General features: G+C 36.7%; 1 protein-coding gene across 9 annotated transcripts in view; it reads left to right on the top strand.

The window, feature by feature from the left end:
- Fip1l1 (factor interacting with PAPOLA and CPSF1) overlaps window positions 1-24,607 on the top strand; it is a 68,929-nt gene that overhangs the window by 12,319 nt on the left and 32,003 nt on the right. For 4 of the 9 annotated variants that reach the window (XM_005392905.2, XM_005392907.2, XM_005392906.2 and 1 more), the window contains 6 exons: window positions 3,648-3,712; window positions 4,243-4,350; window positions 4,740-4,870; window positions 5,146-5,214; window positions 11,519-11,628; window positions 18,510-18,617. In XM_005392905.2, coding sequence (XP_005392962.1) covers window positions 3,648-3,712; window positions 4,243-4,350; window positions 4,740-4,870; window positions 5,146-5,214; window positions 11,519-11,628; window positions 18,510-18,617 — 591 coding nt within the window. The remainder of the gene's footprint in view (window positions 1-3,647; window positions 3,713-4,242; window positions 4,351-4,739; window positions 4,871-5,145; window positions 5,215-11,518; window positions 11,629-18,509; window positions 18,618-24,607) is intronic. The other 5 variants (XM_005392911.2, XM_005392912.2, XM_005392913.2 and 2 more) reach the window with 3 other exon arrangements.

Genomic DNA, 24,607 nt, shown 5'->3' with positions numbered 1-24,607 from the left:
TTTTTTATCTTTTTGAGACAGGGTCTCGCTATGCAGTTCAGGCTGGCCTTAATCTCACTTTGTAGCCCAGGCTGGTCTCAAACTCACAACGATCCTCCTGCCTCAGCCTCCCGAGTGCTGGGATTACAGGCGTGCACCACCATGCCCGGCAGGGGTAGAAAGTCTTAATGTACTTTCCATCCCCACTTGGGAAAGTAACTAATTAGTGTTGGATTTTATAGTATAATACTCACAGGTCTTTGTACTAGTAGGCCTTTATCATCTGCATTACGATAATCATTGCATATTCAGGAGATTTTTGTTAAATCAAGTTGTTTGTATTTGTAAGTATAGGACTATTTAAAGCAAAGTGTAATTTTTCTTATAGATCCCTTGAAAACCAAAAGAAAGCCAGCAAAAAAAAAATCGGTAAAATATTTACTTTGTGCACAGTATTTTTAGAGGCTTATGTATTTATTTTTACAACAAGGTTTCACTGTATAGTTCAGGCTGGCCTTGAACTCACTGTAACAGCGACTGGCCTGAAACCTGCAGTGATCCTCCTGCCTTAGCCTGTGGCTGCTGTGACTTCAGGCTTGTGCCACCATGCCTGGCTGGAGGCTGATTTATAATTTAGACAGCAAAATGTGTTGAAAGAGTACTAGATATTATAAGTTGTTAGAAAATGAAAAATAGCATTTTTTAGGAAACAATGCTTTTGTTCAAGTTCATTTTATCTATCAATTAGGTATAAAGAAAAGCAGATCAAAGTAGGAATAATTTATATAAGGAAGCTTGTTATTGCTGAGATTCATCTAATCATTTACAAATACTTTTTTCCCATTTTTTTAATGTAATAAGTCCGCTTACCTTAAAATTTTTAGTAAACATTTTCAGGCATATAATTTATCTGGCCCAGTCAAACAGTAAATGACTATTTCCATTGTTTTTATATTTTTCCATCTTAACCGTTGATACAAAAAGAACCTTTTAAAATTTCACTGTGGGGCTGGGGATTTAGCTCAGCGGCAAAAGCGCCTGCCTGGCAAGCGCAAGGTCGTGAGTTCGGTTCCCGGTACCGGAGAAAAACCGAAAAACCAAAAAAAAAAAAATTTCACTGTGAAAATACTTGGCTTAATGATAAAGTTAACTAACTTAGTAGGGGTTGCATAGAAACAGCAGGTTTTTATTTTGGAGTTTATTAATTGATGATGGGATAGAAAAGAAATGGTAAAATGCCCTTATTTTTCAGAAATAGGAAAATAGGTAATTGGGAGACACTGTCAGTGTAGCATTAGTGATAAAAGTGTATAGAGTGACTTAAAAACTTTGATAGTTACTAAAGGCCTATGAGTGTTGGAGTTCCAGAGGTGGCATTCCAGCGTGCTTGAGTGAGTCATGAGACAGGCAGAGAACTGATGAGTTTAGAGAAAGGGAGCTGCTTAACTGCATAGTCATGGTGGAAGATGCTTTGGAGCAGCTGCGTAACTGGAGTGAGAGGTAGATGAAAAGGGATGGATGAAGTCCCGTAAGGAATAAATTACAATGTTTTTGTTATGTCTTTGTAGAATGTTTAAAGGATTTTTTAGGCAGATTAGGTTATGTGGAAAGATGAATTTGTAGCGGTAGTTGGGATGGGTTCGATGGAGAGAAAAGAGCTAAGATTCATAGTTGGTCAGGTGAGGTGACAGTTCATGTAGCGGAGGTGGTGTAGGGCTGGGTGGATACGAAGGTGTACTTGGGTGAGTAGTAGGTAGAAGCAGCGGCATGATCAGCTGGTTAGTTGTGGATGAGAAGGAGCTTAAGGACTCAATAACTGAAGGGTCTCCTGAGTAGTAGTTCAATACATATGGGAGGAACAAGTTAAAATAGATTTAACACACTTAAATGTCAGTTTAAGTGGACACATTTGTTTTCAAGTTCTTTTAGAAAACCCAAGTATGTCTGGCTCTTGGAGGAGCCTGAGACTTTATGGAGGACAGTGGTCTATTGGACAGTGTATCAGATTTTCTTAAGGGTGATTTTCTGTACAGCAATGCTTCTGTGCACAGAGAGAATAAAAAGGCATGGGGGCTTTAAAAAAAGTGATGTTTTAAACGACAGAAGAGGCAGTGAAAGATAGCCGAGTAGGGTGTAGGATGCAAAGAAGCTCATTTAGCAAACATTTGTGGCTCAGACTCAAAGTTTGATTTTTTTTTCCTGTAGCAGTTCTACAAGAGGACAGTTTCAAGATTGTCCTTGATTTTGCTGTACTGTAAACTTTCAAACTAGAATTTATGTATGTCACACTACACATTTATAGCAGTGGAACTACATTTATATATTTTATTGCATTTGTCCTTTTTTAAAAAAGTAAGACAAGAGCCAGGTGTAGTGGTGCACACCTGTAGTCCCAGTGCTTTGGGAGGCTGAGGCAGGAGGATCCATGAGTCTGAGGCCAACCTGGGCTACAAAGTGAGTTCAAGGCCAGCTTGAACTACGTAGCAAGACCTTGTCTTAAAAAACCAACAAAAGTAAAACACAAAAATGGTAGTAATAATGTAACTTAAACTTAAGTCCCATAAATTTAGTAAATTAGAGATTGAAACACAAATTATTATTAGGGAAACCAATGCAGTGAATCATAGTAAGTCCAGTTGTCTAAACCTGTGAAGGAAAAAGAACCAAATTAAATAACATGCATAAATTGTGAGAAATATATTGCTGACCATTTGTCTGTGACTTTAGGTCTTAGTAATACATTTGTTCATGAGTCATGCCTTCATCCAGTTCCTGCTATCCTCGTGTGTAAGCGTATTTGTTTTAGTTAGAATGTTTGATTTTTCTACTTAAAACAGGGATGCTTGAAAAAAAGTAGAAAACCATCTATAAATACCTTACAGAAAATTTACACAAAGCAGACAGATGGGGTTTAAGTTTCTTGGCCAAGGTTATACAACTAATTGTTGACAAAACTTGGATTTGAACATAGGTTTGTCAAACTTCGTAATTTCTTTTCTATCCCACATTAAAAGGTACAACACAGTAATTTTTCAAATGTATACATTCATGGAACCAAAATTCAGATCAAGAAACACTACATTCTAGAAGTTTCTCCTCTGTTCCCCTAATAATTGACCACCTACCACCAGCACGTACTTACTCTACTTTTATCCCAGGATTATTTTTAATTTCACATAAATGAATCCATTTTTGTGAACAAAATACTCCATGGATATTTAAAAGAGGTTATATCAGTAACATAAAATGTGGGGATGAGACCACTGAATTAATTTTGTAACAAGGTAGAGAAGTCACTTTTGGAGCATTGCTGTATGCTGAAGAACTAGGAGATAAGGAAATAGAGGTATGTAAACTATTATTTCTTTCCTAGCCAAATTTCCTGTGAAGTTTGCTATTGTGGGATATTGAGATAGTGGCAGGGAGAGTTCTGAGATGGAAACATGTCAGATTTTTTTAAAACATTTTTTTAATTGAGCAAGTAACAGACTTTTAAAATTAGTTTAAGACACTTTCTAAAATGTGAGCCTGTCAGTCTCTCCATTTATAGCTCTGTAGCCAAATGTAGCTCCACTCCTATAAATGAATCTGTGTGGGGGTGTAACGCATCGTGTATATTACTGTGTTGTGTACTTTTGTGATTATCAGATAATTCTTACTTGTTTTAGGAGTTACGGTACAGCACCTGTAAACCTTAACATCAAGACAGGGGGAAGAGTTTATGGAACTACAGGTAAAATTTATACTTCATCAATAGGAAAAAAAGGCACATGTCTTGAATAGGTCATAAGCAGATTGTAATAGCTCTTGGAATGAATAATGATGTTTGACCAAATGTCACAGACATAAACAGACTTTATATAAAGGGCCAGAAAATCAATAACTTAAGCTGTGCTGGCTACATAGTTCTTTATTAGTATTATTATTGTTGTTCTTTTATAATTTTCAAAAGTTTGTCTTTCTTCAGTCACATACTGTACCAAACAGTGATTTAAAACATAAAAGTTAGCAATTTCTTACTGGGACAGTAATCCCTTATTTATAAACAATAAGTCCCTAATCTCTCTATCTGGTTTATGTTATAGTTAAACCGTAAAGTTTGTCTTAACCCACTTTTCCCTGTGGTAAAAAAATAACATGCCCTTTATTGAATCCTTGCCATTGATTGTGGTAAGAATGGCAAAACCATGTTAATGTTTGCTCTTGTATGTTCTAGTTTTTGCTTATGTAGCCTCTTTACCATTGTATATTTCTATACAATAGGAACAAAAGTCAAAGGTGTAGACCTTGATGCACCTGGAAGCATTAATGGAGTTCCACTGTTGGAGGTAGATTTGGATTCTTTTGAAGATAAACCATGGCGTAAACCTGGTAAGATTATTGCGGATTATATTAATTTCAAAAATGTATTCGTGTCATCAGAAGAGTAATTTTGACCATCAGTTTAGAATATTGGTTGTTCATTGTCATTTTTTTTGTTTGTTTGTTTGCCTTAAGCAATTGATGCATACTAAGGACTTAACATGATTAAATCTTGCTAGTTGCCTGATATTCCTTTGAATATAGACTTGGACATTATTTGTTACATATTTTGATGAAAATGTTTCATAGTCTTTTGTGTTGGTTAATTTTGAAAAGTAGTAAAATTAGAAGGAATGGTGAGACTGATAGAATTAGAAAATTGTATTTTTATGGTTCATCATATTTTTTATGCTGTAGAGTTGAAATATTTGCACATTAAAAATATGTTTTATCTGTAGGTGCTGATCTTTCTGATTATTTTAATTACGGGTTTAATGAAGATACCTGGAAAGCTTACTGTGAAAAACAAAAAAGGATACGAATGGGACTTGAAGTTATACCAGTTACTTCTACTACAAATAAAATTACGGTAATTAGCAAACATTCTGGAGTTCCCTTGCCTTTTCTACCATCCTATTTGTATACCTCAAATAAGTCATTTTTCCCTATAAAGTTGTAGTTTAAAATTTGCATTCTCTTTACCGTGTTTGTTTTGTTCTCTTCATTTCCTTTTAGAGTTTCATATTAATGATTATCTTATTTTCTTAGTTTCAAATCACAGACTAGCCATAGCTAGTTTGTCTTATATGGCCTACAAGTAAAAATTGTGTGGTATCTTAATGGGGAATATGTTATTTAACTTAGGCCGAAGACTGTACTATGGAAGTTACACCAGGTGCAGAGATGCAAGATGGCAGATTCAATCTTTTTAAGGTGAATTTTAGTAAATTATCCTTGGTTGCTCTCATTTTTGTTCTTGAGTCTGCTCCCATACCACTATTGAAGGGACAAATTTAAAATGAAAATAGCTCTTTCTTCTCAACCTTCAGCTTCCTGGTGACTTACAAATTTGCTGATTGTTTTTTATCTCCACTTCTGCAAGCATGTGTTTTTATAGCCTATCATACTAACAAATGCCAAGTAAAGCTGTTCTTTGCTACATGTTGAGATTATATTTTGTGTCTACTACATGTTTGCTTCTAGAATATAAAAGTCCACGACAACAGATGGAGCCCTCATTTTGGATTGTATTCTAACCTTTATCAGCACAATTAGAGGTTTATTTTTCCTAATTATCTTTGAACAAATAGGATTGTGATATGTTTGTCATCTATATGACACTGACATCATTGGTATGATTTCTCTTGTAATTCAAGATATTTTCTAGAATTTTATACATTCTCTGAGAGTCCCTGAGAACTCAAAAAATGAGATAAAGCCCTTGCTTTTTAAAACTGATATTTAGAAAGAGCAAGTTTGTGTGAGGGAGTGAAGGCTGGTACCACCAACCACTTGGGCGTCAGGTCTGACTTCAGGCCTCCCCCTGCCAGGGTATGACCACAGAGCCAGCCAGCAGTAATTACTTTCGTACCTGTTTTCTTGGAACTTGGCTGGGTGCTCTGCTTTCTTTCTCTCGGTATTTGATTCTCACCTTGAATAACGCTGGGCAGAGCCTTTAGATTGTGTCACTTGCCGGGGGAACTTCTGTGATCTGGATGTGGACCTCTGGGCCCATTGGGGGGCGTTATCCCTGTTCCCTGAAGTAATGTCTCATGCAGTACGTGTGCTGTATCCACAGATACAGCGCTCTGCTGGACAGAACTCTGTGTGGAGAATTTAATGTTAATTTGCATTTCTCCTGTGAGTATTTGGTTCTTGTCCTGCTGTAAATATTTTGATGCTGTCTGCCCTATTATAAATGGTTCTCAGGTTCTTTGGGTGATACTGTCTGGTTAGGCATTGAATATTTTTTTATTCTTGATTATAGTGAATAGACAAGTTGTCTTAAATTAATTTGTTTGCAGTGGCATTGGCTTTTTTAATATAGAAATTAGAACTGCCATTATAAACTGTCAACTCCTTTAGACTATAGTGTATGTTTTAGAGTAGACTACAAACAGTAAAGAGAAATTCCTTTGGGCTGGTCTATCATCCAAGGTAACCATGAATATATTTTGTATATGTATTTTCTATATATGTTGAAAGTTTATTTTGAAATGTCTTGATTATTTGAGAGGTTTTTGACTGTTCCAGTCTTATGAACTTGATTCTGAATAAGGACTTGATTTCCTTCATAATGTGCTTAAATACTAATAATGTCTGTTAGAAATACTGATTTGGGAATAAGGTATATATTTAATAATGTGTGTGACAAACTTTTTTTTGTTATGTCTGTCATGGTTTGTAGGAAACAGAGCCATGATGAGAAACACTAGCCAGCAAACATTTATGTGGGCAGCAGGAAATGTTTTTAGGAGTAGAGAGTTTATAGATCTGTGTTTTAGAAAAAGAAGTAGCAGCGGGATGGATAGTAGAATGCAGGAGAGGCTGGCGAGGGCGGCTTTGTGCTGTTAGAGGGACCGAGACAAACTAGGGCCCGAGCTCAGTGGTGAGCTGTGATTTCATGTGAGACAACCTGTCAACCTCTTTTTTCTGCCTTTCATTACGTAAATATTCTAACATGGTAATAAGTGATGAGAATAGTACCAAGGAACCTCTAGGTTTTTATCGTACAGCTTCAGGGGTTATTAACGTACTCATATTCCTAAGGTGAAATACTTCAATGTGAGTAAGTTTTGTTTTTATTTTTTGAGTTACTGGTGATGTGGCCCATGGCCTCACACACCTAAGCAAGTACTGTACCATTGAACTCTGTTCCTACCCTTTTATTATTTTGTTAGTTTGGGTTAGGGTCTTGCTGATGACCCATGCCAGCCTTTGAGCTTGCGAGCCTCTTCCCTGAGCACAGTTTGGATAGTAGGCACGGTTCACCATGCTCAGCTAGGTTTTTTTTTGTTTTGAAGCAAAATGATGTGACATTTTATACATCTAAAAATAGTTTCTTAATTAGGTAGAAAAACAGTTGTGTAATTATATCGTTTGGGATAAGGGGCAGGAAAGAAGTGGCTATTAGAAATGGGTAACGTGGATAAGAACAATTTGCCACAGCATTTTGTTTCTTTTTTTTTTTTTTGAGACAGGGTCTTGCTGTGCAGTTCAGGCTGGCCTTGAGCTCACTTTGTAGCCCAGGCTAGCCTAGAATTCACAGAGATCCTTCTGCCTCAGCCTCCTGAGTGCTGGGGTTACAGGCGTGCGCCACCATGCCCGGCAACCACAACATTCTCTTAAAAAAACTTTCTATTCATTTATGCACACGTGTGTACATAGGCATTTTTTTCTCTATAGAAGCATATAGTGTGAATTTTGTTGCCTGTGTTCTGAAATTTCACAGTTACCACATTTCTTTTTTTTTTTTTGGTTTTTCTCCGGTACCGGGAACCGATGTTACCACATTTCTTGATTTGTTTTCATCCATTAAATGAAGCACTGACTCTCTTTAATTTGGAAGTACGTATGCTTCACTTTAGGGATGCTGTTTTCTCGTTTTGCTTTTTCTGTTGCTTTCTTTTAGAGATGTTATTTATCTCCTGAGGGATTTCTTTAGCCTTTTAACCTTTCTCCTCAGTTTTCATTTTTGCTATTATATTTTTAATACCCAAGAAAGTTTTTGTTATTTCATTGTGGTACCCTGTCTTTTTACAGTAGTCAGTATCTTTTCTTCCTCCATATCTCTCAAAGGATGTTAATTATAGGTTGTTTCTGTTAGGTTTTCCTTTCTTGTACAATCTGTTTTCTTCAGGCTGATTTTTTGAGTTTTACTGTTTTTGGCTTTTTACTTGGACTTTTTCTCAGAGTGGACTACCAAAAAGTTGAATGGAAGATCTGTGTGTATGAATAGAATTTGTTGATTGTAGGCTTCGCGGTAGCAAGAAGCTTTTTACACGTTAATATCCTTAGGTTGTTTTGCTTTTATTGTTCTCTTTTTTGTGACAATAATGATTTTTTCGGGGAAGATATTCTAGTATTCCAGTAGCCTGCCCAGAAAGTATATGGCTGGCTGATTCAAGTGTTTTGAGAGCTGGAGTTGTCAGTTCCTGAAACTTTTGGGGTTCCCTCATGGTAATGAATATGCCTTTGCTTTTTCATTGCTGGCAGGATTCAGCTTTATTTAGTTTGCTCATTCACCTACTGTTTTTTTCATCTGCTTTGAGTCCTAAATGTTGTTGCTCTTTCAGTTTTTTTCAATTACTGGTTGAAACACAGTTGTGTTAACTCATTTATGGTTTCTGCTTTTCCATTTTTCATCCCTAACATCTTTTGCTAAATGTTTTCCTAGATTGTTAAACTTTTTTGATAAATATAATTTTAAAGAGTACCATAAGCTTTTATTTGGGTATACAACAACTTAAGGAGATTCTTCCTTTTTAGATGTTGGTCAGAATGTTTACACTGTTGTAGGTGATGCTATGCTGGGCAGCTGAAGAAGTTTCAAAGAAATAATTTCAAAACTTTTGATACAGTTAGTTGAATAATTTCTTGAGGTTATAGATTTTAGTTTTGTTTGGATTTGTAAGACATTTTTATTTTTTAGGAAAATAATGTCTTACAGTCCTTTTTTTAATATTAGGTTATAGGAAATAATAAGTCTCATTATGTACAAGTTTTGAGACTTGTATTGAATGCAAAGTCTTAAGAAAAACGAGTAGTTAATGATAATTCCGGTTGACTGGGAAGGTTGCTAAAATGGTAAGAATTTTCAGCATTGTTCTGTGAGTATATTTTTTTTTTTTTTTTTTTTTTTTTCTGCTGTGAGTATATTATGAACAAACTAAGGACAGGAAAAAAGGAAGTGCACGCAAGTTTTATATGTTTAAGAATCTGCCATCTTCCTATCTTCTCCTTTCCTCCTCCTGTAGATGTTATTTTTTGGTATCTATTCTTCCATCTTCCCCTTTTAAGTTCTCTCCCACTTCACCTTCCCAAACTTTTCCTTTTCTCTGTCCCTGTTTTAATTGAGCATTTACAATGCCAGAAAGGACATTACACTTGGGTGGGGAGGTAAGATGCACGTATTAGACATGAACCCCATAGTTTTGCAGTTTATCTGTCTTAGTGGGGAAGATGCATAGTAACTAAGTAATCTTGCAAAATTATATAAACATGTCCCTTGAAGGACTTTGAAGAAGTGACATTTAAGGTGAGTCCCACAGTTAATCAAATAACAAACATTTGTTATTTATTGCATGCCACATACTTTTTCTGGACACTTAGGATACAGCTTTTTAGTATGCATAGTTCATGTCTTCAGTGATTCTCCATTATAGTGGCACCAGACAGTAGTCATACAAAATGAAGCAATTTCAGATAATAATATTAGTGATAAAGCCTATGAAGAAAATTTTGAAAGTAATAACATGATAAGAATGGGAATAGTGAGGGAAAGCCCCTCCGAGGCTGGTAGTTTAAATGATATAATAGTCTTCACATATCTGCAGAGAATACATTCCAGTATCCCTAGTGGATGTCTATAGCTGTGGCAGTAATGTACCTTACATCTAATATTTTTTTTCATATATATACTTTTTGTTTGAGACAAGGTTTCACTGTGTAGTTTAGGCTGGTGCTGAACTTACTGTACTGTGTAGCCTAGGTGGCTTCAGACTTGTAGCGGTCCTCCTGCCTTGACCTCCAGAGTCCTGTGCTGGAATACAGGCATGTGCCACAACTCCCAGCTGTTGGTCTCGTATTTCAGGTTTTCACTGAGATTTGTGTATTTCTGACTGTAGCCTCAGAATGTGGTAAGTAGGAGATAGTTAATAAATGTTTGGGAACTGAATTAGGTTTACTTCCCTGTCACCAGATTTCTCTTTTAGTGTTATTGTGGACTGTCTGTTTTCAGTCACCATGGTCTGTCTCCATTGCCTTAGTGCTAATCCTCTTCTCTTGTTAGCTTCTCTACATTTTAAATGGACTTTAAAAAACCAGTGAAACTCATCCTTTTCAAATAAACTCAGTGCTAAACCCTAGTATCAGTTAGAGATTGGGTTGGATTCCAGTTAATAAGAAATCAGGATATAGATGCTTAAATAAACCAAAAAAAATTATTTTCCCCTCACAGAATGATCAGTGGGGAGGGAGATGATTTCTGGAATCAACTCAGTGATTCATCAAAGTATCTGAGATTCTCTTGGCCTTTATCTCATGGGGAAGGAGAGTGATGTTGAATTTAAATAAAATAGAGACAGTAAAATTTAAATAGGGTTTAAAATAAAGTGTGATGTTATGTAAGTACAGGGCAATTTTGTTCAGATTTAATAATCTGATGATTTTAAGATAGATAAGCATAAACACCAGACTAGAGGAGCATGACTAGACTACACTGGGAGAGTATGATAGAAGCAGAGGCGCTGGGCCGCCTGGTTCAGAAGTTAATGTAAAGAAGGAAAAGGAGAAAGACGGATGACAGACCCCATGCCTCTGGGTGGGCTGGCAGCATGGCGGTGCTGCTGGGAGTATGGGAGAAATTACACGAATGTATAGGAGCAGATTAGTTGCGTTAGTGCTGCACCAAGTCTAAATAGAAAGTGGAATGGCTAAAATGGTCGTTGAGTGTTTGCCTGGGTAAGGGTAGTGAGTAGAGAAGGAAGTTCCTTCAGGACCTTTCTTGAACTCTGAAATGTGGCATCATAACCAGGTGTCTCAGACTGACTTCTGTCCATCTGGGGGAATTTATAAAAGGCCCAAAGACTTAGGGCTTTTAAGTGGCAAAAGCTAAACTATTTTTTTTTTTAATTACTGTTTTGAGCTTTTGAGACAGGATCTTGCTGTGTAGTCCCGACGGGTCTTGAACTCACAGTTCCCCTTCCCTAGCCTCCCAAGTGCTGGGATTACGTGCCTGTGCCACCACGCCACCGTGCCTGGCTGCAGAAAAGTGTCCATTTAGTAGTTCAAACACTGCGATCCCATAGTCCATCTTGGGTGCCTTTTACTTAGTGCTCCTCTAACATAGGTTACTGTTAATAATTATTCAGCCATGAAACAGTGTTTGTGTTTAACTTTAAATCAAATGTTTCAGATCTAATATCTAAAGTGCACTTTGAGTGTGCTATTAAATTTAAAAAGCTAATAATACAGGTTTTTTCTGTGGGTTTTTTTTTGTGGTTTTTTTTTTTTTTAGGTACAACAGGGGAGAACTGGAAATTCAGAGAAAGAAGCAGCACTTCCTTCCACAAAAGCTGAGTTTACTTCTCCTCCATCCTTGTTCAAAACTGGACTTCCACCAAGCAGGTTAGTTAGACTGTTGTAACTCAGTTATTCTATGAATTGTTATCTTTATGTTTTTATAAAACCTCTCAGCATTTACTAACAAAAACTGAAACTTTCCACTTTTATACAAAATGAATTCTTTGCGAAAAACATTTTAGGGCGGTATTCTGTCTTAAAGAAAAATCTGGGTAAGCAAGAAGTGAAGTACAGTGTATAGTTCTGTGCGTGTGAGAGACAGTGATCTTGTTTTCAGGAGAGGTGCTAGCAAGCATCTTTCTATTGCCTGTGTGTGTTACTCTTACAGAGTTATCAGACTTCCTAACTCCAGAGCTATTGGGTTTAAAGGTGTTTTGTTGATTTTAGTAAAAGATAGTAGAAATTTCATCCTGGAAAAACTTTGTATATTAAAACCACTTTCTTTTATCTGTTTGGTTTTAAATGATAACACTTAGCTTTGTGTCCACAAAGATTAGATTTAAAAGGAATATATATGCTGCAAAATACCCTTTTTCTCAAACGTGACGAATAGTTACCTTTCTGCCCTACTACAAGGAAAATGGCAAATGACAGACTAAGATGAGAGAAGTTTCAGAATGTCAGGCAGTTTATTCCTGAGTTAGATAAAGGTGACTTAAATCTGAGCCTGAAACAAATCAACCCAGCTGTTATTATTTCTCAGCCACATCGTTTACCTGTCATGTTGCTTCTTTATTTATATAATTTTCTGTTTTCATTTTTCTATAATTTTTTTATTGCTGTAAGAGATTATGCTTTATAATACACTACTGCAGGAAAAGACCTTACGGGAATATGTTGTTTAACCCTAATATGAAAATTTTTGGAACTTTCAGGCAAAATTAAATGTCAGAAAGCAATTCAAGATTTTTGTGGAATATCATAGACATATATTAATTGTTTAAATAAGTCTCATAAGGTGTTTGAAGAATTTATTATAGCTAAGGATATTGATACTTTTAATAGTATTTAGTATAGTAATAGTATACTAAGTAGTATACTAATAGTAAGTAATATAGTATTTTGGCTTTTGCTTTTTTTTTTTAAAGTCAATTTTGATTCATTGAATTTATAGTATTCTGCAGTATAGCATGATATTGAGAGCTTGGAACTGGAATTAGACTTTTGAGATTCAAAATCTGGCTTTGCAGTTTACTAGTTGTGTGTCCTTGGGCATATTTCTTAATCTTGTTAAATCAGGTTTTTCTAATCTGTAAAATGTAGCAATAGTGCTTCTCTGCCACTGTAGTTATATGTTTTAAATGACTTAATTTGCATAAAGTATTTTATAACTGGTGATTGAAAATACGCTAGAAGTTTGCTGTATAATTAAACTATTTAAAAACAGCTTCAGTTTTCTGTGCTCTGCTTTTTGTATTTTGTTATTGTTACTTGGGTTGGGTTTTAAAAACTCAGTTTAGGAGCTTTACTAAGAATAGCCTCTAGCGTGACTAAGGGTGGAAACAGGGACTGTTGGAAACTTGTAGCAGTTCCTAGGCAGGAGATAATGGTGACCTGGGTCAAGATGGTAGTGGTGAAGATGGTTACGTTGTCAGGTACTATTGATGTATTTCAAACGGTAGCCAATAACTTACTGTGAACCCCACAAGATGGAGTATGCCTGTAATTTCAGCCTCGGGGAGGCTGAGGCAGGAGGATCACTGTGAGTTAGGCCAGCCTGCACTACCTAGTGAGTCAAGGCCAGCCTGAATTACATAGTGAGACTGTATTTCAAAAAAAACAAACAGACAAACAACAACAAAAAACCTGTCTTGATGGATCTGGTGTAGATTTTAAAGAGAAAGATGTCAAGGGTGAATCCAAGGATTTTGTCCTCAACTCAGTTTGAATGAGGGAGTTATCATTGCTGAGATGGAAAAGATAACAGGAGGCGTGGCTTTTGGAGGAGGAAGACCAAGAGTTCAGTTTACTACAGTAAAATTGAAATGACTGTTTAGCATACAAACGGAAAACCTGACTGGGAAGTTGGGTATGTGGATCTGGAGTAGAGGGGAAGAGAATCAGCTAGGATACAGATTTGTGATGGTGACTGTATCAGTTGTATTGAAATGCAGCTGTGGAATGGAATTAGCTATAAAAGATAAGTATTGGTGCAGAAATGATAGGGTACTTCTTTGTACACCAGAAAAATAGATCTGTAAGACGAGACCAATAAGAAAGACTAGTGAAGTAGGAAGAAAACCCTGGTGTATATATTGAATGTGTTTTAAGAAGGAATGCTCAACTGTTAATATTAAACATTAATAATTGGTTAAAAAGATGAAGAGTGAGAAGAGCTATTGGATTTTCCAATGTGATGGTCACTGGTGATGCTGACTAGGATCATTTTCAGTGTACAAAGTATAGATAGAGCCATTGGATTGGGTTCAAAGGGCATGAGAGGAAATAATTTAGGAAAAAGATACTTTTTTTAAAAAGACAGTCTTTTGGGGGGACTAGGAACTGGTATCCAGAGGGAAGTATGGGTTCATAAGAAGATTATTTAAAATAAAAGAAATTGCAGTATTTTGTAGACTTCACAGGTTATTTACTAAACAGGAAATTATTAATGGACAAATAGGGAAAGGAACAGTCATAGGCCAGTGTCCTGAATAAGACCAGAAGGTGTAATGTGTGAGGAGAAAGGTTAAGCCTATGTGGGAGCACAGACAGCAAACAGTTAATTCTCAGCAGTAGAGAATGCAGGGTAGGCCGGGCGTGGTGGCACATACCTGTAATCCCAGCACTCGGGAGGCTGAGGCAGGAGGATCCTTACGAGTTCGAGACTAACCTGGGCCACAAAGTGAGTTCAAGGCCAGCCTGAACTGCAGAGTGAGACCCTGTCTCAAGAAAAGGCAAAAAAAAAGAGAATGCAGAGTAGATACAGGGCCACATGCAGGGAGACAGGCGAATGGTTGTAGTTCTGGAAACAACTAGAAGTTCTCTTCTGATTGCTCTTCCCAGCAAAAATAAGATGCAGACTTACCTGGAAGAGAAAAGATGGAGGAAATGGGGTGATGAAGGTTCAAGAGGAGAGAAGGCATGAAAGTAGTCTTTCTTTGGAGTATGTTAATGAACGAGGGAAAACAAGAATTGCTTGGCAGTAGCTAGAGGGAAATGTGGGATCCAGAAAGGGCTTCTCTCCCAAGATGGGAGAAATTATGTCATTCTTATTTGCTAACCAGTGGGTTAATAAAGTGAAAAGTTGATGGTGCAGGGAGAGAAACTATGTATTTCCATTTTTTCTTGAGGTTAATGCCGTGACATAAAGTGAAACATAGCAACTTGCTGATGGTGTGTTTTTCTTGCTCTCGTCAAGTATTTGTGTATTTATGGAGGAAAACTAGAATTGCATTTAGTAGGGGTGGAGGTTACACCAGATAAATATGACAGGACAGGGACGCCAAGAAGGTGGCATGTGCTTGTGGGGCTGATTATAATGTTGGATCATGGAAGTAGGAGAGAAGGGTAAGGAGAAATGAAAAGGTAGAGACGGGTGAGGGACAGTAAGACGTGGGTGAAGGAGGGATGGGAACATTAGGCTCATGTCTACTAAACAAAAGCATGAATAGTTACCTGTGCAGCCTGTAGAAACGCTGTAGCACGCCAACACTCACGTGTAGTCTACATGTAAAGGACGTGGCCCGTTACTCACTAGGAAAGTTTGTGCTTTGATTCATCTTCAGTTGCTCAGAAGTGCCTTCACTGTGAACTGTTTCCCTTAAAACAGATAGAAAGAATCTTTGGAAGTAAGATTTTATTGACTTTGGAGAAAAGACAGTAATGTTATTATCAAAATGTAATAGGGACTTCCGAGCAGATATTTAAGAGCAATGAACTGTACTACTGACTCAAGTACTATATTTCCATTGCTAAAATCTTGGATTGCATGGTTACTGTATATAGAAGTACCAAGTTTCTGACTTTCTGGACTGCCCAGCAAATTGACATACTTAAGTAAAATCTTATATTTAGTATTTAACGTATCAGAATGTTTTGCTTAATCTTTAAAAGATTTCATAATACTTAACATTTTGGAAGTATATACATAAACAACATATTATGAGTTGACAGCTTGATAACTTTTCAAAAACAGGACATCTCCATGTAAACCAGCACATAAATCATTAAACAACATTACTATTTTCCGTAAAAGTTCCTGTTGTCCCCCCTTCATTTTTGTTTTTATGTTTTTGTATTATTTTGACAAAAATTCATACTTACAAAGAGTTGAAAGAAAAGTACAAAGGTTCGGTGTGGTGGTGCATGCTTGTAATCCCAGTACTTGGAAAGCTGAGGCGGGAGGATTGCCGTGAGTTTGCGGCAAGCCTGGGCTACATAAGTAAGTTCAAGGCCATCCTGCATCCGTAGTGAGACCCTGTGTTAAAAAAAAAAGCACGAAGAACTTTCATATGTATAGAGTCACCAGGTTTTAACATGTCATACTTGCTTTATAATTCTGAAAAAAATTTTTCCTGAGTCATTTGAATGTTAATCATGGGTATTATTCCCCTTGAGTCCTAAATTCTTCCATGGTATATTTTAAGATCAAGTAAATTCAGCTACATAATCTTAGTATGAGCACAGGACATGCTTACCAAAGTCAGAAAAATCTAATAATGAATTAATACTTTAACAGTCTGGAAGCCAGACACTTTGCCAGTTACCCTAATAGTGTCCTTTATTGCACTTCCTTTCTCTTTGATTGAGGGTTTAATCCGGATCACTCATCACATTTGACTCGTATCTTGTTAAATGTGGAATAGCTTCCCAGCCTTTCATTGTGTCTTGTGACAGTGCGTTTAAGAGTATAGTCCAGTTTTTGTAAAGGGTCACTGACTCTGGATTTGCTTGCTATCGCCTCACTATGTGTGAGATTTAAGTTTTGCTTTTTTGGGATACCGTATCTTTAAGTGATGAGTGTCCTCTGTGCATTAATCTTAAAGATGTATACCCACTTTTCCCGTTATTAGTGATGGGAACTTTAATCACTTACTTGTGTCCTTTGGGTTTCTTTCTGTACCAAAGAGCTACTATTTTCCCCCTTGTATTTAATAAGTAGTTTTGTAGGGAAAGTGAGTGGAAATAGTCCATTCTTCTTCAAACTGTCCAAGAATTTTAACATCCGTTGACGATTTTCATTTAATCAGTTATTGTAGTTATTGCAGAATAGTGATTATCTAGGTCTTTCATTTCTCAACATTATTTGCCACTCTAAAAATGAGGTTTCTGCACCCTCCACTTACATGACCCTTAGATTGATCTGTTCGTATTTTATGTGTGAAAGTTGTGCATGTATGGCTTATAAATATGATTTAAGAGCAAGTACATTCTGTTATATAATTGTAGGACACACTATGATGTATGGAAAGCATATGTATGATTTATATAAAGTATAATTTATTTTGATACTACAATCATTCCAAATTTGGTCAGGGCAAGCCTCTTCAGACTGCTCCTATGACGTCTGGCATGTCACTTTTTTTTTTTTTTTAAGATTCCTTAACTGACAAAGCAAAATTTTCCAGACGTACCTTGTGCTTTCCAACCTTCTTCCCAAGAAGAAGCCATTTCTTGAAGTGGCTCTTCTGAGTGGGAAATAATTAAAAATCAAAAGCAGGGTCATAGCTGTGTTCATTAGACTGGGTTGTTATTATTTATTTCCAGGCCATTTCAGCGCTCAAAACTAGGAGAAAATCAGCAGTTTCAATATGAAATTTTTTAATATGTAATTTTAAAAAATTTTAATTGTGATATATTCCTTTTACATCCAATTGAATACCCCAGAATTCTTCCCTCTCCCTTTTCTCATAATGAGAACCTGACTCTTGATAACTTCAGTATAATTACTCATTTGAGTGCTCTTCAAATACACTCAAAGTAGATTTTGGAACTTCTACACTTAACATTACAAAAAACAAATCCATTAAGTAAAGTTTAAGTTCTGTTTATGGTTATTTTTCTTTCTTTAGAACGATGGTAGTCAGAATAATTGTGTTCAAGAATTTCCTTCAAAGTGGTAATATGCATTATTTAAAATATAATTTGGTTCATAGCATCTTTTGGCATTTCTTTTCTTTCATGGTTACTGTTATAATTGCTTTTGCATATATAAAACATACAACATCATTCCAAAGGCCAAACTGTCCAGAGATGGTCACTGTATTTTCTGTTTCCTAAATCACAGAGATTGTCGTGCTGTTGTCTATTTCTTTCATTCTTGTCAGTAACATTTCATTTAATTTCTGGTTTATTCTCCCCTTGTGTCTTTTTTACATAAATAAGTTAATATGTGGACATTTTTCCAGTTACTTTGAAAGAGCATTTTAATGGTCTTTTAAAGGGTTAGCAGGGTGCCCCTGGGGATAAAATTAAGTGTCCTTGGGATTTTACTTTGAAAGAGTTATGTTATATTTGAAGTGGAATTTTAATAAAATATATGTAGTGTAGGTTTTTTTGAGACACATCAGTGTTAACTATTAACTGGTTGCACGAACAGTACATATATCTTAAAGAATACAGGGAAAGAAGTAGCAATATTTTGAGTACAGTTTTATAAAACTGCAGAAATTAATGTTATTAGTTCATAGAGGCACAGAAATTTATTTCTCTATAATGTATTTTAACCTGAGTCTAGCCCTTGGTTCTTTTCTCATTTATGCATTTTGACATCGTACTGGTTTTTCTCTAAAAATATTCCAGTTACTAAAATGTTGATAACATACCTATATTTAAATTCCACTAGTCGTTTTAGTACCTTGATGTACAGGTGTGCTAAAGGACTTTAGAAAAAGCATGTCAAGAATTAAAAACAAAAACAAAAACAGAAAAAGGGGGGTCAGAGGCAACAATATGTAAGAAAAAACATAGAAAATTTATCTCGCCAGAAACAGCACCTCTTCTCAGTCTCAGACAAGTACTGCCTCCAGAAAAGCCAATTCCAGCGTTGGGAAGTGGCAGGATCGATATGGGAGGGCCGAATCACCTGATCTAAGGTAAGGCTCTTTTTAAACATTAGATACTCCCTGACGTTTAGATCATCGGTGTTGTTTTGTCTCATTAGGACAGGAACAAATTTTTATTAGACTGTACCATATTTTTACCTCCCAAATTACGTTTTTTAGGGTATTAGTAACAGTTTTTAATTATCTTATTAATGAAGACCTAGCATGTGTCTTCCCACTTATACTTCTGGCCTTTTACAATAAATTGCCTTGACCCATGTAAACTGGTGCTCAGTAAATCTTTTTCTTTTCCCTGTGCTGCACATTAATTCCTCTTTCTTGTACCACATCCTGGTAAAATATCCCCAGGTGGTTTTCATTACTTAATGATAAAATCTAATCAGTATTAAGGACCTGTAGAAGTTAACTCCACTGAAACGTCCCCCCTTTTCTATTTAGCTATAGTGTACGAACCTGCCATTCCATTGAGTCTACCCGTTGTCCTGTAGTGTGGGTTTTGCGGGGAGGGAGTACTCCTCGGCAAGTACCGCTAATTTACATCCCCAGCCCGCTTCACTTTTGAGACAGTTTCCCCGAACTGTCCAGGTTGGCCTGAAAATGTTACATTCTCGTACTGCAGCCTCCTTGATAGTTGGGGTTATAGGCATGTGCGAGCTCTCCTGGCTTTACGCTTTGACTTGTGATTTACCCACCGTGGAGCGTCCGTTTGTGTTTTAGAGTCTCTAACTGCGGAGAGTGCAGCCGTAGGTGTTGGCGTTTTTCTGAGCCGGCCCAAAGGGAAATCGTAACTTCATTCTCAGGGTTGTAATGAGAAGTATCTGTGATGGGGTGTGGAGAGCGTTGCCAACAGCAGTTAGTCTGAGGGGTTCTAAATATTTCTGGCCTATGAGGGGGAATTTTGGTTTTGTTTTTGTTGTTTAGGATTTTAGGCTTTCTTCCTCTCTAGCTTATTAACCTTATGTTCTTGTATTTTTAATTATTTGAAGAACTTTTAAATACATGAATTTATAAGATGCTTTTGTTTATATTACCTTATACAAAATAAAGGGGAAAATTACCAAAATTTGACTTTCTTAGATTTCTTTTTCCTTTTTGTTTTGTAACAAGGTCTCACTATGTAGTATAGGCTGGTCTTGAACTCACTTTGTAACCCAGTCTGATTTCAGACTTGTGCTGTTCCTCCTGCCTTGGTCTCCCAACGTGAGATTTCTTTTTCTTTTTTTTTTTTTGTCTTTTTGAGACAGGGTCTTGCTATGCAGTTCAGGCTGACCTTGAGCTCACTCTGTAGCCCAGTCTGTTCTCAAACTCACAATAATCCGCCTGCCTCAGCCTCCCGGGTGCTGGGATTACAGCAGTGCGCCACTACGCCCGGCTGAGATTTCTTTTTCTGTGGAATCTTAATTATATAGTCCCTGTGAGTTCTGAGACTTTCTAGTCAATTTTCTTTGATAGGATTTCCTGGTAGTAAAGAATAAAATTAGTTATTCTCAAAAGTAAGTTTTCAGGTAAAAGTAAAAAATATTGTAATTTTTTTAAAAGAATGCCCAGAGTACAAGTCCAATAACTAATTCAGATAAAAATGTTATCTGTACTTTCAGAACACTGTTGCAGTGTGTTGCTTTAGCAGGATAAAGAATGAAATTTTGTGTATTTTATTATTTTAATCTCATTCACTTTAAAAATCTCTATCATATTTGATTTTTGATGTAAATTCTACTTGAGGAACCAAGAGAAATTTCAAGGGTTATTTTAAATAAAGAAAAGTTACATCTTGCAAACATAGAGTGGAGTGTGTGAATTTTTTCAACTCTTAACATTTCTGTGGAATCCACAGTTTTAGTACTTGTACTAATGATACAATTCCTGTCTAACTAACTTGACCTAGCCCATGGATTTATGTTTCATCCGGCCAGCAATATACATAGCATATGTACTGAATCTCAAAGGGCTAGACAATAAGAACTTCGATTGTAAATCTGTTGATAATGCTGCTATTGGTAATAAATTAGTAGCCATCTTTATCTATAATTTTCTTAAATGTACATGATGTAAGTATTGGATTGGATTTGAGGTCTACTTTTGTCGGTAACTGCTTGTGTGAATTAAGGAGAGTTCCCTAAGTCTCTGCCTCTGTTACTGCATTTTTAAAGTGCTGGGAATAGAGTAGATAATCTGGAAACTCAGTTCCGTCCTGAAATTATTTTGTGGCTCGTCCTGGTTTACAGTGGGAAAGGAGATGTTAGTTTGTGATCTGATTCACAGATAGCTAAGAGGCAAATTCAGGACTAGAATTACTTCAGTTCAGTTCAGGCAGGTTGATTTTCGTAGGCAAAAGCATAATTATGGTGGGTAAAGCTTTATTGCAAGATCTGTACAAAAGCGAATAGCTTGACTGCGTTAATGACTGCATTTGTGTCCTCCATTGAGCCACATTTGAGCCTATTCACATACAAGCATTCAAGGCTGTTTGTTTTGTTTTTTAATAGAGCAGTAGAGCTTAAAAAGTAACTTACAGTTTACAATTTTTGGCCCCAGAAAGTTGGTATAGATTGGTATAGAAAATAATTTTGTGGAAGAAAAAATATACTGACTTGGGAAGGATGTATTCAGGTTGAAGTTGAGCATACAGAGCCTAAATCCTGGTGCTGTTACTTTATGATGCAGAAGAACTTCTTCGCACGAGTGTAAAAAGTAATCGTGGTGGATTTACACCTTACTTGCAATATTTCTCTACACATTCAGTAACTTCTAAACTTGTGAAAAGACTGTTACAAGGGTCAGAGGATAAGGTCAGGTAGCCAGTAAGTGTTTGCTCCAGTTGGTTCTCTGCTTTCATCACAGGTTTTTATCAGTTTTTTAAAAGTGGTGCTAAAGTGAAATAAATCATATGTCCTAAAGATAAAGCTTTAAATTCTGTGATCTTTATTTCAGATGTATGTTTTATTTTTCTAGGTAAAATTTGTTATTAATAAATGTTAACCTGAACATTAGAACATACTAAATTTTCTTTATAAATTATGCATGATCTACAGAGAATATTATTCTTGTGCTTGTGAACGTAACATTCATATACTGATGTAGAAATAGGATTATGTCAGTTTATAAAAATAAAAGATCAGTATAAACATACGGCATCATTACGTCCTTACCTCAGCTGCCGGACTCTGTTGGCCACAAGTTTGTGTTTAGTATGTAATAGAGTTAATTTTCACTAGACCTTTAAATGCTTTCTAGTGGAGAACCAAATGTATGTAAGCTTCTTCCTTGCACATTCCCTTAAGAGTTGTACACCATCTTCAGCTACATACTAGATTATTTGGGAAATTTTTAAAAAACGTGATACTAAAGTCCAAGAGATACTGTTTTAATTTTTTTTTTTTTCAATACTGGGAATCGAACTCACGACCTCGCGCTTGCCAGGCAGGCGCTGTGCCGCTGAGCTACATCCCCAGCCCCAGATACTGTTTTAAATAGTCCGGTGTGCACCCTGTTCATCAGGGCTCTTCAAGTCCCCGCAGATAATTCTGATGGGGAGGCAGGATTGACAAGCTCTGAGGCAGGGACTTGACTCTGTTCTGGCATAAAGATTAAAATCAAACGCTAGCTGGGCCTGCTTGGGTTTTGACGTGAAATGGTTGACTCAGTTACAGTGGGAATTGATATTTGCGTAGCATTTTGCAGCCTCCCAGAGTCCTTTGCGTGACTTTCCTCTCCTCCTGCCTCTTCGATAGTCGTCTGGTTGATAATCACTGTCAGAGGCGGACTGTGCTGCTCGGTTGCAAGCAGAGTGATAGGTAATACGTTTGCCTAGTAGAAATCTTGCGCACGTGTAATACTTTTCCCAACATCCTTGCTCTTGATTTGTGCTCCTCTCCCCATCTAAAATGTCCTTTCTTCCCATTGGTGTGTTTAAATCCTAAATCCATCCTGTGTCTTTCACGGCTCACCTCTTTTCTACAGTAGCTGAAAAGATACTGTGCCAGTTTCCACACAGACGGGCATCGTGACAACTAGATCTATCTGAACTTGGGAATGTGAAATAGCCGTCGTCCCCTTTTTCCTAGAATACAGAGCTTTGGACTGTCTGCTGCTCAGTCCCTGTTGGAAGCGCTACTGTGGGAAAACATTCCTGGATTTCTACAAGGCTGTGTCATTCATCTGTTCTTTCAGAACAGTGATTGTGAACTTCCCTTGAAGTACTAACTCCTTGAAAAGATCACTGCAGAGTGTGGTCTCTTGTATTTAGGTCAGGGCCCTCCTGATCCTTCTTAGAAAATCATGTGTGCTAGTTAGAGGGGAGGGATGGGTAAGGGGATTAAAAAAAGGAAGTAAGGTATGTTATGTACATGCACCTACTCCCCAAAGTAATTGTAAAATGCATGTGCTGAAAACATGTACTAGTAAAAAAGTCTTGTTCTCAAAAATGTACTAAACACTTAGGCCAAGCCTTAACATTCAGGAAGATAGACCGTATTATTTTGGTTCCTTTGGTTAAATTGTGTTTATTGACTTACGTGCTTCACACAGTGTTGAGAGATATTTGCAAACCTGTTCTGTGCAATTCACTTTTGCTTTTATTGAAGTGGTTTTGGAAACTGTATTTGAATGCTTTTTCAGTGTGAGGTTGCAGTCCCCTGGTGGGGTTATGAGATTTGGTGGTTCCAACTGGTATTCTTGGTTTTGTATTGTTTAGTTTTTTTACTGTTACATTTAAACATTAATAGTTACATTGGTATTAATGTTTTGCTCTTTCCGTTTAGTAAGCCGTTTAGTAAGCATTGTTGCGTGAAACTTTTTAGTTCTTTATGTACGATGTGTGTTCTGGATTGCTACGCAAAATATATTACTGTTTTGTGTGAATAAGGTTGTAAAGCTACTATAATTTATCATACTTTTATTAAACTACAAAGAATGATGAAGAAATGATGTTTAAATAATATTTATTACAGGAAAAGTCATATTACCATTAATCCCCCTCAATGTGCCCACCCTCACGAACGCTTCTAACACATTTATCCCCTCATTCCTGCCACTTTCTAAAGCAGTTCTGGCAGTCTCCTTCCGTGAGTATTTTCATGAGGTATGGCAAAAAAATCCAGTGACTTCTGCTGCTGAGTGCCACACAAAGGAAAGGCAGGTCCATAAAACATTATGGTGTGTCCGTGTCAACCTTAGTCACCAGATCTGGCACTGTACAACTTCCGGTTCTTTCCCAAAATGAAAATGACCGTGATAGATAAATGTTTTGAGCCAGATATGGTGGTGCACGCCTGTAATTTCAGCACTCAGGAGGCTGAGGCAGGAGGATCCTTGTGAGTTCAAGACCAGTCTGCGCTACAAAGTGAGCTCAAGACCAGCCTGAACTGCATAGTGAGACCCTGTTTCAAAAAGACAGAAGGGAAAAAAAAAATGTTTTGAATTGATTAAGGTCATTGAGGAGCTACAACAGTGTAATTGAAGACATGAGAAAGACCCTCTAGAGCTCCTTTAGAAGGTAGCGAGAATGATGGGGTAAGTGTATTGGAAGTGTGTCTTTTATTATAATAAATTTTTTAAAAACTTAAACATTCACTTTATTTCATGATCACACCTTGTGGACTAAAAGAGGAAAGTTTTCCTCCTGATTCTCATCTGTAAAATAGAAATAATAATAATTGTTTCACACAGGGTTGTTATGAGGAGTTATATATGTATTTATAGAATAGCATTTACTTGGCATAGTAAGTGCTCAATAAATACTAGTTACTGGGTGAAATAATCTTTAGAGCAAATGCTTTGCTTTTATCCAATGCACATCAAGGATTTTGTATTAATGAGGTACTTTTGCTTCGAGTACTGAAAACAAGTAGCTCATAGATAAAATTATGGCAGAAGATTAGCAACTAAGTTTTTTGTCTGTCTTCCCTTGACCTCGGGTTCTTACTGGATGGTTGAGTCCATTGTAGAAAGAGCAGTGATTGGAGTACTAGCTGTCTACCTTATTGAGCAGGGTGCAGTTAAACTGTACGACGTGAAATTCT

Source organism: Chinchilla lanigera, unplaced genomic scaffold, assembly GCF_000276665.1.
Source record: "Chinchilla lanigera isolate Chin_1 unplaced genomic scaffold, ChiLan1.0 scaffold00046, whole genome shotgun sequence".
Classification (NCBI taxonomy): domain Eukaryota; kingdom Metazoa; phylum Chordata; class Mammalia; order Rodentia; family Chinchillidae; genus Chinchilla; species Chinchilla lanigera.
This window is presented reverse-complemented; position numbering and strand designations above follow the sequence as displayed.